Here is a 13,765-nt window from a genome sequence, read left to right as displayed (position 1 = left end):
TAATCCATATATACAACTCCAAACTTACTAATTGTTTACTTCCATCAATGACCCGAACTCAACCCCATTAAATATTTTCTTTTTTTCATATATTTTTAATCAATATAAAATTTATAATTCAAATTTATAACAAAATTTATTACACATTTCTTATAATTAAATTAATATATAATAAAATACACAAATAAAAAAAATACAGTGCAATAATATAAAATAAACAAACCAAATGACAAATTAAAAGTGATAATAAGAAAGATATACTTCATGAAGTAATAAAATAAATTAATAAATAAAAGTAAAGAAACAAAAGTAAAAAGTATTTCAATATTGCACCAATAGGAAAAAGCCATGTATTGGGGCAGAAGAGTGACATGGGTTTATTTAGTTTAGAATATTTTTTATTTATTTCTATTTTGTCTTATATGTGTGACCCTCTCTCCATAGTCATAATCGAGGTGCGTTGTTCTATATTTAAAAAATTAGAAAGTTCGAATTTTTCTGGGATAGGCTAAAAATGAAATAGTTCATACTATTCAGGAAGTAGTAAGGAGTAAAGAGAATCAAAAGCATATGCTACATAGATGTTTAAATTCTAGAACAAAATAATTCAAATCTAACGGATATAGATAGACAAATTGCAACTCATAAGAAATTAACAATAAGCCCAAAATAAACAATAAGTATGTCATGTTTGTCTCAAGGTCAAAACTGCAATACCTTACTAATGTTTTTAAGTTGAAAATCACACGAATTCAGATGTCTCAACAAATAATAATGGACAACAACATATAAATATGTGGTAATAAGAAACACTCAACACTTGATTTCCTTCAAGCCATGGGCGAAGTACAAAAACGTTGGATCGGTAGCACCTTCCTTGTAGTATGCAAACACCAAAGAGCTATCGTCGTGCATGCTCTCTCCGACAAAGCTAAGAGCACAGAGAAACGGTACATTCATCATTCTAGCATATATGCTTGAGAAAAAGAATGCACAGACATTGTAACCTTATTAAGCATAAATATAGACATATGGTGTGTGTGTGTGTGTGTGCACGAGTGCATGTATATGTATGTTCCTAGACATAAAAATGATATTATACCAATTGCAATCTTATAAGTGAAAGAGAGAGGATTCATACAATTGAAGGTCTTTGAGTTTAGAGACCAGGTACTTAGTTGCACCCTCGATCGACTTTTTGAACTCCTCTTGCTTCTCAGCATCGAGCTTAGGAGTCAAAGTCTTGATGTACTTCTTGATATACCCAATAAATTGCTTCTTGTCAAATGGAGGTTGCTCCTACAGAAAATATATGGTCAGACCGTGAAATTCCAACAAAACCACTGTCAATATAATAACTAGAGAAATAAAACAAACCTGCAGTCTGAAGGTGTCAACAATGTCGACAACTTTGACAGCTTGGTCATCAACTCCTTCGTCCTCACCGCCACCTTCGGCTGAGGGGTTGGCGCCAATGTCGACATCAACAGCTCCAGTAACTACCCACTGTGTATAAGAAAATACACATCAGAATGAAAATTGAAACATATAGATCAATCACAGAAAGTGGACAAGTCAAACCTTTCCCTCGACTTCCCACAGACAACCATTCTCAATTTCCTTGTACGTGAACGAATCAGAGAGGAGTTCGTCACCTACAAATAACATAGCTCAATTAACAACCAAAGACATATGCAAGGCAAATTCATATAACACTAAAACAAGCATAAGCTTAACAATTAGCCCAAGTAAAATAAAACTTAAAAACAGAATGATAGCAGTAACAATAGCAAACCTCAATCACTGAAACTCTTGAATTGTCTATTCCTAAATCTGAATTGTAGCATTAACCCAAATATTTCATTTACAAAGCACAATCAAGATCACCACAAGTAATAAATAGGCCAAGATATGGAAGGCAAATTCTTCAAAAGTCAGACTTATGTTGGTAAAATAAATCTTAAAAATCAGTAACAGCAGCAAAAAACAATCTTTAAAACTCTTGAATCATCGAATCCTAAATCTGAATGATAGTACTAGCCCAAATAATTGATTTACAAAGCACAATCAAGCTCAAATCTACTGTAACATAAAGGTCTAATATTTAGTCTAAACCTTAATCCCTTCCCCCAAAACCAGCGAAAAAGAGGAAATCGAGCGGCAATATCCGATTAAATTTTAAAGAATTAACGGCTGAAAAACAGATCTAGACATGACCACGGAAAACCGTAGCACTATTAGCAAATTCGAGTTCAAAATAAAAACAATATATATGTATAAATTGAAACAATATAGCAAAATTACCTGTGAGCAAATCTTGATAGACCAACATGATTTCAAGATTTTGAGCTCTCAATCAATCAAGTTTGCGAGGGAGAGCGAGAGAAGTAAAAGAGGGGAGAGAGTTAATATTTATAGATGATGGAGAGCGAGGGTTTATGGCAATCTAAAATTACAATTGAAGACATGAATTCTCCTTTATTTACAAATTTACCCGTTTTCTAAATATAATAGTATTGGGCTGGGCCTGTACATCAATGGGCATCAGTGGATGTCTCAATAATCTTGAGGTCCAAAAATATAAATTACTCCCTCCGTCACCAGATTAAGAGTCACTTTTAGAATTTTCATATTTAGTCATACAATTTTACCCCATTTTTCATCAAAATTACATAAAAATGTCATTATATACATTAAAATAAATCAAAACAAAAATCAAAAGTCAAAAGGGACCCACCTTCAACCAACTCCACCATCTCACTTCATTTATTACACACTCTACCATCTCACTTCATTTATTACACACTTCAACTCTTTTTTAAAATCCGAGTTATAATAATAAGTGACTCCAAATGTGGGACGGAGGGGGCAGTAAACAAATACTACTACCAAAAGCTATTTAGGAACAAATATTCAATGGTTTAATACTTTTAAATTTTATTTCGTTAGAATGTACTGATAACTCGTATTATATCCTCAACCCCTACAATCTACATATATATTTATGGTTTAGCCTGCAGGACAACATAGTTGGTTCCGGAAGATTGTAAGAATAGTTTGCTTATGTTTTGCATAAAAATTCCCACCTAAATAACAAATGTCAAATTACCTCAATTTCCTTGAGTTATATTCCCTTCATGTGTTTTGTGTGGATGTTAATTTCAATACAATCTAATGTAGGCATGCCATATAACATAATGAAAATGTAGTTATAAAAAACATCGTAACTATCTATTAAAATTTTTGATATACCGAATCACAGTAAACCAAATTTTAGTATAAAGCATTTCCAATGTTACCACTAAGCCGGCTTTTCGGTATACCATAACATATCTAGTACTACTATACTTTACGATATTTAAATTTCGGTACACCATGCATGGAAGTTTATATATAATGTATTATTTGGTAGGGGACGCCATGATCGATAAGTGATATTCTTTCAAAAATCAAAGCAAATATCAATTATTGGATCTTTAGATTGGATAGTTGTGATAATAATATTAGAGCTACATTATTACACTAAAAGCGTTAAATACTTACATTATTAGCCGAACTACATTATTTATTTACACAATCTACATTATTTGACTAAAACACGTTACATTATTACCCGAACTACATTATTAGACTACACAATCTACATTATTAGATGACACGTGACATTAATCTAACGGTTACATCTTAAGATCCAATGGCTGAGATTTGCTTTGATTTTTGACAGAATTTCACATATTGATTTGATCATGCAATACGATAAATTTTACTATATCACGGTACATGAAAGTTTATACCGTTACTAAATACGAGTACTTTTTTTTGGAAATACAATATTACCAAACGGGTCCTACAAATTCAATTACACAACAAAGTCATCTTCAACTAATCGTTCAATTCCAAAGCGGGAATGCGAAAATTCAAAGGCACCTGTATTTACGCCCCACGGCGCTGAAGATCCATTCAACGATTAGCCATGGATGAAGCGATAGCTCGAGTTGTTGCAGATCTCGAAGCCCATTCCCCAATTTCACAGTCCTTTCTCAGAGATTTAGACACCCTATTGGATTTCACTCTCCAGACCAACGACACAATCGACATCGAGAATTTCTACAATGAACTTTCCTCAAGAAACCTCTCCCTCACTTCACTCACAAATGCCATTTCCACAGCCATGGATTCCGGAATTACCTCCTGCACTTCAGTCTTGGCATCAAAGGTGTATCTCTCGCTGCTGTTATCCCCAAATTCCCCGGTTTTCACTCTGTTTACTCCCATGGCTTTTCTCTCTCTTCTCCGCGTTGTACGATTGGCCGTCAAGAAACCATCTTCCGCCCGGGGGGAAGGCTCTGCGTCTCGAAGCACGGGTGCGAAGAAAAGGGGGAAGAGGAAAATGGGGGGGAATCAGGCTAGGGTTGAAATTAGGGATTTTGAGGAGAATGAAGGGGAAGAGAGGGGTTTTGATGTGAAAGACTTGTTTTTGCTGATGGAGAAGCTGGAAATGGTAATGGGTTTGGTTCATTTAGACCGATTTCCTGATTGTTTGAAGGCTTTGGTTCAGACAATGTGTGAAATTCCGACGACGGCTGTTGATTCGTGGGACTCCGGGAGTTTTAGGAGGCTGTCTGAGCAGTGTTCGAGGATTTTGAGTGAAGCGCTGAAGGGGGAGCATGGGGATTTGGGGGACACTGCGGCTGAGGTGTTGAAGGCGTTGAGGCCGTTGATTTTGCTGTCGAAGTCGCAGGCGAGGAGCTTTGGCTTGGGGTTTGTGGTTAATAGGATGGTGGAGATGGGTGAGCATTCGGATGAGATCAAGAAGGCGGTTGCAAACATGCCTAAGTTTTTGCTGCAGAGGGCACCGGAGAAGGCTGAGCCGAGGGCGTCAGCAGTTGAGTCAGTAATGGAGATTGTGAGGGCTTTGGATTGTGGTCATCAAGTTGAGTTTGCGGATTATGTGGTGAAGATGAGCCGAGGGAAGACACAGTTTCGTGTTTTGGCAGTGGATATCATACCTGTTTTGTTGGTGTCTTTGAAGGGTGCTTCAGAATTTGATGTGGTTGAGGATTCTTGGGGTTTGAAGCTGTTGGAAGCGTTGATTCAGCGCTGTTCTGATTCTACAGCTGTGGTTAGAGCTAGAGCTTTGACAAATCTGGCTCAGGTTGTTGTGTCCTTGTCTGGAAATGATGAAAGTAGGGCAATGCTGAAGGAGGTTATACGACACGGGGGTGAGGGGATGAGCAAGATTCTGAAACTACGTTCTGTGGATGAGAAGGCTGCTGTTCGAAAAGCAGCACTTTTGTTGATATCAAAATCACTGTCGTTGTTAGGAGATGAACTTGATGAGGAGCTGCTGAAGACAGTAGGCATAGCTTGCTCTGATCCGCTTGTTAGCATTAGAAAAGTTGCAATCTCTGCTCTATCTGAGGTGAATTTCATTGTTTATGTGTTGATTTTTGCTATGTTCTTCACTATTTTGAATGATAATTGTGGTTGATTTTTGTCCTTGCTTTGCTTAGTTCCTTCAAAGCTATTGAAACTTACTAACAATGTTTAGTTTTTGCTGCTGGTTATTGTCCATTTCCTTTTCTTGTGTGCTTTTTGTGAGTAGTTCTCTCGCAATCTCGTTCTTATATTACTATGCTTTCTTGATTTTAGGCCTTTAGGAAATACTCAACTCGTCTTGTGACCAAAGAGTGGATGCATTCTGTCACACGTTTGATTGGTGATAATGAAACCAGCATCCAGGAGGAATGTGAGAGCCTTTTCTCGGAACTGGTTCTTGATCGCGTATCAAGGGCTTGTGACAAAAAAGGAAAGAACGTTAGCTTTGATTTTGAGGCTGAGTCATTGTATGCAGAAGGAGTGCTTGGCCTGCTAAAGGAGCTTTGTGATGGAGAGGTTTTGCCTTGGGTGAAAAAGATCTGCTCGAGCCTAGGGAAAAAGAAGAAGCTTCAACGGCAAACTGCTATATCACTTCAGAATATCATTAGGGCTTCTGAAGCCCAGTGGGTGCACAATTCCATGCCGATGGAGAAATGGACAGCACCCCAGGGTGCCTGGTTCTTGTTGTCCGAGGTATCTGCATTCGTTCCAAAGGCAGTTGACTGGGAGTTCCTTCATCATCATTGGCAGCTTCTCGACAATAATAAACCAGCTAATGAACTCCAAAGCCCTATTCGTACTGGATTTATGGATGAAGAAATGGTAGATATAGAATCTCATTCGATTACTTGGATGGGAGATCGAGTATTTCTTTTGCAGACAATTTCTAATGTCTCCATGGACCTACCTCCCGAACCTGCTGCGGACCTAGCACAGAACTTTCTCAAAAGACTCGAAGGGTTCAACATGCATCCAACTGAGGTATATAGAGCTAGATTCTGGTTTTCATGCCATTTAACTAAAAATCGGTTTTCTTAACAATAATGTTCAACTTTTCTTGCTATTTATGGTACATGTACATAATTTTAATAAACTATAAGAGATAAACTTTCTACAAAATAAAGGCTGTTCCTTGCATTGCATCTTTTAGAATGAGAATCTTATTTCATTTTGTTCTATTTGTCTGTTTTTGTGGTTCTTGAATTTTGATTTTTTTTCAAATGTCTTTTAACAGGTTGATGCTCATATAAAAGCACTCAAAACCTTGTGCAGAAGGAAGGCCTTAAATCAGGAAGAGGCCGATACCCTCGTAATGAGATGGGTGGACCAACTCAAACACAAAGCCTCCCTAGTCCTAGAATCGTACATGTCGCAAATCTCCAATCCAAATAAAGCAAGTAGTTTTCTTACTCCTCCACCGACCTCTGTAAGACGAAAAAGAACAAAAACAGCTGAGTCGAAGTCATTAGCACAAGCCATAGTTGCTATTTACACAATTGGATCACTAGTTATCGTTTGTCCCTCAGCCAGTTTGAAAGATCTAGTTCCAACTGTACACACCATCATAACTTCGGGGAGTTCTGATCCAAAATCTAGCAAACTTCCCACTCCTGCAGTTTCTGTTAAGCAGCTCGCCCCCTCCTTATACGTGCATGCATGGCTGGCTATGGGCAAGATCTGTCTAGCCGATGGGAAACTTGCGAAGCGCTATATTCCACTTTTCGTGCAGGTACATTCTCATGCTTGGGCTCCTTAAAAAGTAATACCAAAATCAGCTTATAGATTGGATTATGTCTGTTGATTTATGAAGTAAAATGTATGCATGATCTTCTGTGTGATCAGGAGCTTGAAAAGAGCGATTCCGCTACTGTTCGCAACAACATAGTGGTGATGATGGCAGATTTCTGCGTGCGATACACTGCTATGGTGGACTGGTGAGTTTCACTCTACCTTCAAAACTTGGTGAAACTTCAACTTATTCGAGAGTCTTTATATCCGAGTTGAAACCTTACAGTTATATGTCAAAGATCACAAAGTGCCTACGCGATCCCTGTGAGCTAGTAAGAAGGCAGACATTTATCCTACTAGGAAGACTATTACAGGTACATGTTGATTGTTAGAACAAGTTAAAGAGGATCAGTTTTCGAGTATGGTCTCTTAAAACGTTCTCTCTTCTATACAGCGCGACTATGTAAAGTGGAGGGGAATTCTCTTCCTTAGATTTCTGTTATGTTTAGTTGATGATTCAGATAAAATCCGACAACTAGCCGATTTCCTCTTTGGGAACATCTTGAAAGGTTACTGGTTTACTACTATTACACTCTGCGTCCTGTTTCGTTTCCTTTGTGTGCTGATCTTTCCTTTCTTTTACAGCAAAGGCCCCTCTTTTAGCCTACAACAGCTTCGTGGAATCTGTCTTCGTGTTGAATGACTGCAACGCTCACACGGGGCGTAGCAACTCCAACAGTTCGCGCAATGAGAACCATATCTTCACTATACGGTAGTTCATGTTTTGATCCACTAGCTGAACTTGTGCTGGCATCGATGAATTCAGATGCTAATACAATACCACTGCTTCTATCACAGGGGTAACGACGAGCAGTCAAGATCTCAACGGATGCACATCTACGCGACTCTGCTGAAGCAGATGGCACCGGAGCACCTCTTGGCCACCTTTGCCAAAGTGTGTGCTGAGATTCTTGCTGCTGCATCTGATGGCATGCTTTCTCTAGAGGATACAACAGCGCAGTCTGTTATACAGGTAGCATTCACTATTCCTAAATTCTAATATATCCAAAATATTTCTTTCATTTATGTTAAATTTGATTTATTCTATAATGACATTTTTAGCTACTATTTGGGATAATACGTTTTGATTTTAAAATAAGAATGCATTATTGTTGATCGAATGCTCACCCTACTGATAGCAAGAACTTAACTGACTGGTGTTATGATGGATTTTCTTGATACTAACAAATTGGCACGGCTATAGGATGCGTTCCTAGTCCTCTCGAGCAAGGAGATCCGAATCCAGGCAAGCCACGGGGCATCATCGGAGGCAGGAGAGATGGAAGAAGAAGGTGGAGACGGAGGAGGAGCATCCACATCCGCCTTAAAGGGAAGAGCCATCACTCAAGCAGTGAGGAAAGGCCTAATCCAGAACGCAATCCCCATCTTCATCGAGCTCAAACGCCTCCTCGAGAGCAAGAACAGCCCCCTCATCGGCCACCTCATGGACTGCCTCCGGATCCTGCTCAAGGACTACAAGAACGAGATCGATGACATCTTGGTTGCTGACCGGCAGCTGCAGAAGGAGCTCATCTATGACATGCAGAGGTACGATTCCATGAAGGCCAAGAGCACAGCGGCTGATGCAGTTGCCACGGTGAGGAGGTCCGAGGCGTATCAGTCTCCCAAGGGAGTGGCAATGGAGAGGAATCCCAACACGATACGAAGCAAGCTGCCACAAAACCTGCAGAGCAACTCCAAGGTTGCTTCGGCCGTGGCTGATGCTGCAGCTGCTGCCACAGCACGGTCCGTGCTCAGAGAGGTGAACGCGGGCGCCTCCACGCCTCTCGGCTCGATCAACGTGCCCAAGCTGAAGTCGCGGCTGGGGGTGGCTAGTCATGGAGGAGAGAAGCCGGCTGAGGTGATTGAGTCTCTGAGAAGAAGACAATGCTTTGACTCTGATGATGAGAAGTAGTAGTAACATTTTGTAAAGAATGATTGTCTTAACCATTGTAGTAGTGAAGTTATTAGTTCAACTTTTGTAAGAATGATTGTATCATTAATCTAATTTTAACATCCATTTTTATTTGTCAATATTCTGAAAATGTCAGATTTTAATTTAAACTTATCACAGAAGGTGTAGTCATCTAATGAACCAAAGTTTAAATCTTTACTAAAAAGATTGCATTTTTAGTTATAGGTATATGTGGGTTTGTGGAGAAAGAATGTGCAGAATTGATGAATCTCAAGTTGATTATTCCTGGGGTCATTTTATAGTTTGGTGATATGAAAATATCTGCAGAAAAGTAAGACAAATAGAAAAAAAATTGGGTGCAAATCGACATGGCGCAATTCAATTGGCTGATAATTAGGCACTATATATAAATGCACTTGTACAAATAATCTCACTCTTCCTCTCTATCCCTCTCTTTCTATCTACGATTTGGTCATGGGATTACGGATCTAATACTTAGGTAAATATATGGCTTTCTTCGAATTCTTTTCATGGCATTTTGTATGACTGATGTTAAATTCTTAGTAAATTTCGGCGTGTTGACTGGTTTTTTCATTCTGACGAAACCCTGCTTTGTTCATGTCGGTTTACACTTGTTAGGGTGCTTCATTGATTAATTTGATTAAGATCCTGATTTGGGCTTTTTGTGTTTGTGTTTCAATTAGCGGAAATTGTGGTATTCTGGGAGATCGAAGGTGAACTTGATGCAGTGGGGTGTGGATGAATTTATGATTTTGTGGATTTTCTAGGTCTTGGCTCCCAAAGTTGAATTTTGGGAATTTTTTCTGAGCTGGGCTGTTTGTATGTTTGAGTAGGGTTTTTTGGGGTGTAACTGAAAATCGTGATGGACAGCAACAAAGATGAGGCGTTGAGATGCATAAACATTGCAAAAGAGGCAATTGCAGCTGGTAATAAGCAAAGGGCCATGAAATTTATTGCAATTGCCCGCCGTCTTAATCAGAGTTTATCTGTTGATGATCTACTGGCTGCTTGTGAGAATCTTGATTCCTCGTCTTCTGCGGGTCCATCTAGCAAAGTGAAGAAGGATTCCACAGTGAAGAGAGATCAGGGTGCTGGTAATTCTGATGGGGTTTCAAACGGGGAGAGGAATTACACGGATGAACACATGCTTCTGGTGAGACAGATCAAGAAAAAGACAGATTATTACGCCATTCTTGGGGTGGAGAAGAGCTGTTCGGTAGAGGAGATTAGGAAGGCGTATAGGAAGCTGTCTCTGAAAGTTCATCCTGATAAGAACAAGGCACCGGGTTCTGAGGAGGCTTTTAAGAAAGTTAGCAAGGCGTTCAAGTGCTTGAGTGAGGATGAGTCGAGGAGGCAGTATGATCAGACGGGTTTGGTGGATGAGTTTGAGCATAACCAGCAGTATCAGACTAGGGGGAGACGGAGGAGAACTGGGAACGACTTCTTTGATGATGAATTTGATCCTGATGAGATATTCCGAGCATTTTTCGGTCAACGTGATGCGTTCAGGAATGCCCACGTTTACAGGGCTAGAACGCACACTGCTGCTGCACATCAGAGGGAAGACATGGGTAACACAGGCCCTAGTCTTATGCTGCTGCTTCAGTTGCTGCCGTTTTTGATAATCATTCTGCTTGCTTATCTTCCATTTTCGGAGCCTGAGTACGCGTTGCAGAAGAACTACTCTTACCAGTTTAAAAAAATGACAGAGAAACATGGAGTGGAGTTCTTTGTAAAGTCACCTGAATTTGATAGGACCTATCCCGCTGGAACTCCTGGTCGAAATGAAATTGAGAATAATGTGATAAAGGATTACAAGCATATGCTTGGACGTTACTGTCACATGGAAATGCAGAGGCGTCACTGGAATAGGCATTTCCCCACTCCTCATTGTGATAGGCTTCAAAGTTTTGCTGCATGAAGGTGAGTTCATGTTTTTGCATGATGTGGCTGTTCCTTCACTTTCTTTTATGATTGTTCAAAATCTCAAATGGTGTATGTGAGAACTGGTTTGATTCAAATTTAGAGTTGTGGGAATTTCACTTATGCTGCACAAATCGTGTGTATTATCTGATTAATGTTTTTATAGGTTGTTTCTGCAAAATAAGTGCGCTTTGAAAATTGAGCATTTTGATGTTTGTTTGTAGATTGAGCATTCCTGAAAATAACTGAGCAGAAAAAATAGAAATACCTGAGTAGGCCTTTTCATTTTTCCTTTTTAAATGACAAAGTGAGCCGTGGGAAGAGGTTTTGCCCGACCAAAATTGTGGATCTGTCTGAACATGCACAGATTATGCAAGTTTAGCCATTAATCTTGGCTGTAAGAGGCAGTTGATCAACATAAAGAGAAGTTGGGGATCGACATTAGGCTGTCAGCACGTTCGTTTATGTAGTTACTCCTTTGCATAAAATTCGTAAGCTCCAGGCTTTTATCTGTGTATGCATAGATGGCCTAAAAAATTGAGTATTTTCTCGTTGAGCTTTGCTTTTCCCTGCGCTAACAAATAAGAATTTGTTTGAACCAGCATAGAGATCAATTGAGGCTGTTCTTTATTGAATTTAGTATCAGGGATCTGCGAGGGCATTCAGTTCTGGTCTTATGCTTCATACTGTATCTGTTTATTAATGTTTCGAGATTCAATATGACGTGAAATATCAACAATGACTTGGGAAAACTTGAAAAGATGATGATATGATATGATTTCCCTTCGCTGTTTTTGGAGGTCTTGCTTTCTTCAAATGCTTTAATTAGGTCTTGCACCGGCATTATTTTCATTGGTACCCTCATTCAAGTTCCATCTTTTCGTATATGAAACTATGCACGGTCCTGAACTTAGTTTTACGTAAAGAATAACATTGTAAAGGTGATATAGCATACTTTTAGTTTTGATTGAAGCTCTCTTTAAATCTTGGCTGTAAGAGGGAGTAGCACAAGGGCCTGTACACATCGAGACCTTTTCGTTTGCATTCATGCTCATTGTGTGATCTTGGTGATTTCTACTCACGTCTCTCTTTCCTTGAGCAGATCCTCCAAGTTGATGATCACCCAGTCGGAGATTCACACACTATAACATACGTTTTCACCATGGGAACCCCTTGCTGGCAGTAAAACTCGACAGAGGCTTTCTTCCTCTCGTTTCTAATTCGACCTCGTAGCCACAAGCTCGTTGCCATTGGGGACTTGAACGATGGCCCTCGTGTCTGGGGGAGGTCTTTTTTGCAAAGGAACCATGCGAAAGTTATCCTTTCATTTTATGTACATTGTATTGCAGCTATCTACATATTGCCACACACTGAATGCTAGCATTTCATATAGATGGAAAAATTATCTGATGACAACTCCGGTTTTAGCCAAAGTAATAATGAGGTGAGGCTTCTGAGCTTTTTGTTATGCTTGTCAAGTTGGCCCTCCTCCCGATTCAATCTCGTATTTTATTTCATTATCGTTGGTAGTGTTGAAAAGTATTCAATTGGCATGAATGTGTGCAACCAGTACCGAAAAATAGCTTCATTTGATCCGTTCAACAATTTCGAAAATACTCGAAAAAATCATGGAGTTTTTGGGTGAAATTGTATTGAATATGACAATCGGGAACTTATATGTGGGCGTCACTACTGATGACATAAATGACATTGTTTGGTTAAAAATATCAATAATTTTGCGATAATTGCTTTAATGTTGTGAGATAGACCATAAATTAATTTTGTACCCTATAACTTTATACTCCCTTCGTCCCATAAAGATTGTCCCACTTTGATCGGGCACGGATTTTAAGAAATGTAATGGAAAGTGAGTTGAAAAAGTTAGTGGAATGTGGGTCTTAGTGGAATGTGGGTCTTACTTTTATACCCTATTAGTTTTATAATAAAATGTGAGTAGGAATGAATTAGTGGAATATGAGGTCCACTGCCAAAAATGGTAAAATATGAAATGGGATAAACTTTGTAGGACGGACTGAAATGCAAAAATGGGACAATCTTTGTGGAACGGAGGGAATAGTAGTTTTTTATTTTGTGACATTTTGTTATATGCCATTAGAAAAAGAAGAACACGAGGGGAAAGGACAGAAATAGAAATTGAAAAGAGCCTGGTTAAATTTGTAGTAATATCTGAAAGTGAGGGTTCAACAACCGACAGACTTGCTGATGCATATTTGAAAGGACTGTAATACCCTTGTATAACAATACAATTTCAAAACTAATTCAAACCTGAAGTTGTAATATTTGTCTATGAAAGTTTTATATACATGCGTGTGCATCACATTTGTATAAATCATTTTCCATATATTTTACACTCTTCGCACTCCTGTGTGCTTTTGTATGAACTTTAATTAGACGTGTCAATTTTGTTCATACCAATAAAGTAGGAAGTAAAATATTACTCTATCCCACGGTATGAGTCGTATTTTGACATTTTCGTTATATTTTTTTTTACAGTAAAGAGTACTCGATCCGTTTCATAATAGTGGAGTCATTTTGCTATGTTGGTACGTTCCATAGTAGTGGAGTCATTTATTTTTTTTTAGTAAAAGTCAACATATTTCTCTCACTTAATTTATCCTCTCTTATTTTATTCACCATTCTTTTCTTTACCTTTTTCAAATCTACTTTGTTCTTTCTTTACTTAACTCATTTAACATAATTTTCTTAAATCGCATGCCC

At 38.7% G+C, this 13,765-nt stretch overlaps 3 protein-coding genes across 4 annotated transcripts; 2 read left to right on the top strand and 1 right to left on the bottom strand.

Annotated features, from left to right (window-relative positions):
* Nucleotides 1-652: 652 nt before the first annotated feature.
* Nucleotides 653-2,441, bottom strand: LOC125218045 (translationally-controlled tumor protein homolog). Its single transcript, XM_048119641.1, has 5 exons — nucleotides 2,305-2,441; nucleotides 1,582-1,655; nucleotides 1,378-1,506; nucleotides 1,142-1,299; nucleotides 653-931 (listed from the first exon to the last, which is right to left on the bottom strand). Exons 1-5 carry the CDS (start codon nucleotides 2,330-2,332, stop codon nucleotides 814-816), a joined length of 507 nt encoding a protein of 168 aa, XP_047975598.1. The 5' UTR covers nucleotides 2,333-2,441; the 3' UTR covers nucleotides 653-813.
* A 1,467-nt stretch (nucleotides 2,442-3,908) lies between these two features.
* LOC125218650 (condensin-2 complex subunit D3) lies at nucleotides 3,909-9,187 on the top strand. Its single transcript, XM_048120368.1, has 9 exons — nucleotides 3,909-5,422; nucleotides 5,653-6,360; nucleotides 6,614-7,108; nucleotides 7,222-7,313; nucleotides 7,394-7,481; nucleotides 7,562-7,676; nucleotides 7,753-7,879; nucleotides 7,966-8,140; nucleotides 8,372-9,187. Exons 1-9 carry the CDS (start codon nucleotides 3,974-3,976, stop codon nucleotides 9,080-9,082), a joined length of 3,960 nt encoding a protein of 1,319 aa, XP_047976325.1. The 5' UTR covers nucleotides 3,909-3,973; the 3' UTR covers nucleotides 9,083-9,187.
* A 253-nt stretch (nucleotides 9,188-9,440) lies between these two features.
* LOC125223187 (chaperone protein dnaJ 49-like) lies at nucleotides 9,441-12,494 on the top strand. Of its 2 annotated transcripts, none has more exons than XM_048126204.1 (3): nucleotides 9,441-9,581; nucleotides 9,787-11,026; nucleotides 12,129-12,494. In XM_048126204.1, the coding sequence occupies exon 2, from the start codon at nucleotides 9,966-9,968 to the stop codon at nucleotides 11,022-11,024; it is 1,059 nt and encodes a 352-aa protein (XP_047982161.1). In that variant the 5' UTR covers nucleotides 9,441-9,581; nucleotides 9,787-9,965; the 3' UTR covers nucleotides 11,025-11,026; nucleotides 12,129-12,494. The 2 variants fall into 2 exon arrangements, with proteins under 2 accessions (XP_047982161.1, XP_047982162.1); XM_048126205.1 differs by having other exon boundaries at nucleotides 9,505-9,581; nucleotides 9,937-11,026.
* Nucleotides 12,495-13,765: the final 1,271 nt, after the last annotated feature.

This window comes from Salvia hispanica, chromosome 4, assembly GCF_023119035.1.
Source record: "Salvia hispanica cultivar TCC Black 2014 chromosome 4, UniMelb_Shisp_WGS_1.0, whole genome shotgun sequence".
NCBI classification, from domain to species: Eukaryota; Viridiplantae; Streptophyta; class Magnoliopsida; order Lamiales; family Lamiaceae; genus Salvia; species Salvia hispanica.
This window is presented reverse-complemented; position numbering and strand designations above follow the sequence as displayed.

Bases quoted from the DNA above. Each gene is read 5' to 3' on its own strand.
- LOC125218045 (XM_048119641.1), bottom strand. From the start codon at position 2,332: ATGTTGGTCTATCAAGATTTGCTCACAG. The intron at 1,656-2,304 runs GTAATTTTGCTA...TGTTATTTGTAG, and splicing joins CTATCAAGATTTGCTCACAG to GTGACGAACTCCTCTCTGAT. The intron at 1,300-1,377 runs GTTTGTTTTATT...TATTTTCTGTAG, and splicing joins TTGACACCTTCAGACTGCAG to GAGCAACCTCCATTTGACAA.
- LOC125218650 (XM_048120368.1), top strand. From the start codon at position 3,974: ATGGATGAAGCGATAGCTCGAGTTGTTGCAGATCTCGAAGCCCATTCC. The intron at 7,109-7,221 runs GTACATTCTCAT...CTGTGTGATCAG, and splicing joins ATATTCCACTTTTCGTGCAG to GAGCTTGAAAAGAGCGATTC. The intron at 7,482-7,561 runs GTACATGTTGAT...TCTTCTATACAG, and splicing joins TACTAGGAAGACTATTACAG to CGCGACTATGTAAAGTGGAG.
- LOC125223187 (XM_048126204.1), top strand. From the start codon at position 9,966: ATGGACAGCAACAAAGATGAGGCGTTGAGATGCATAAACATTGCAAAA.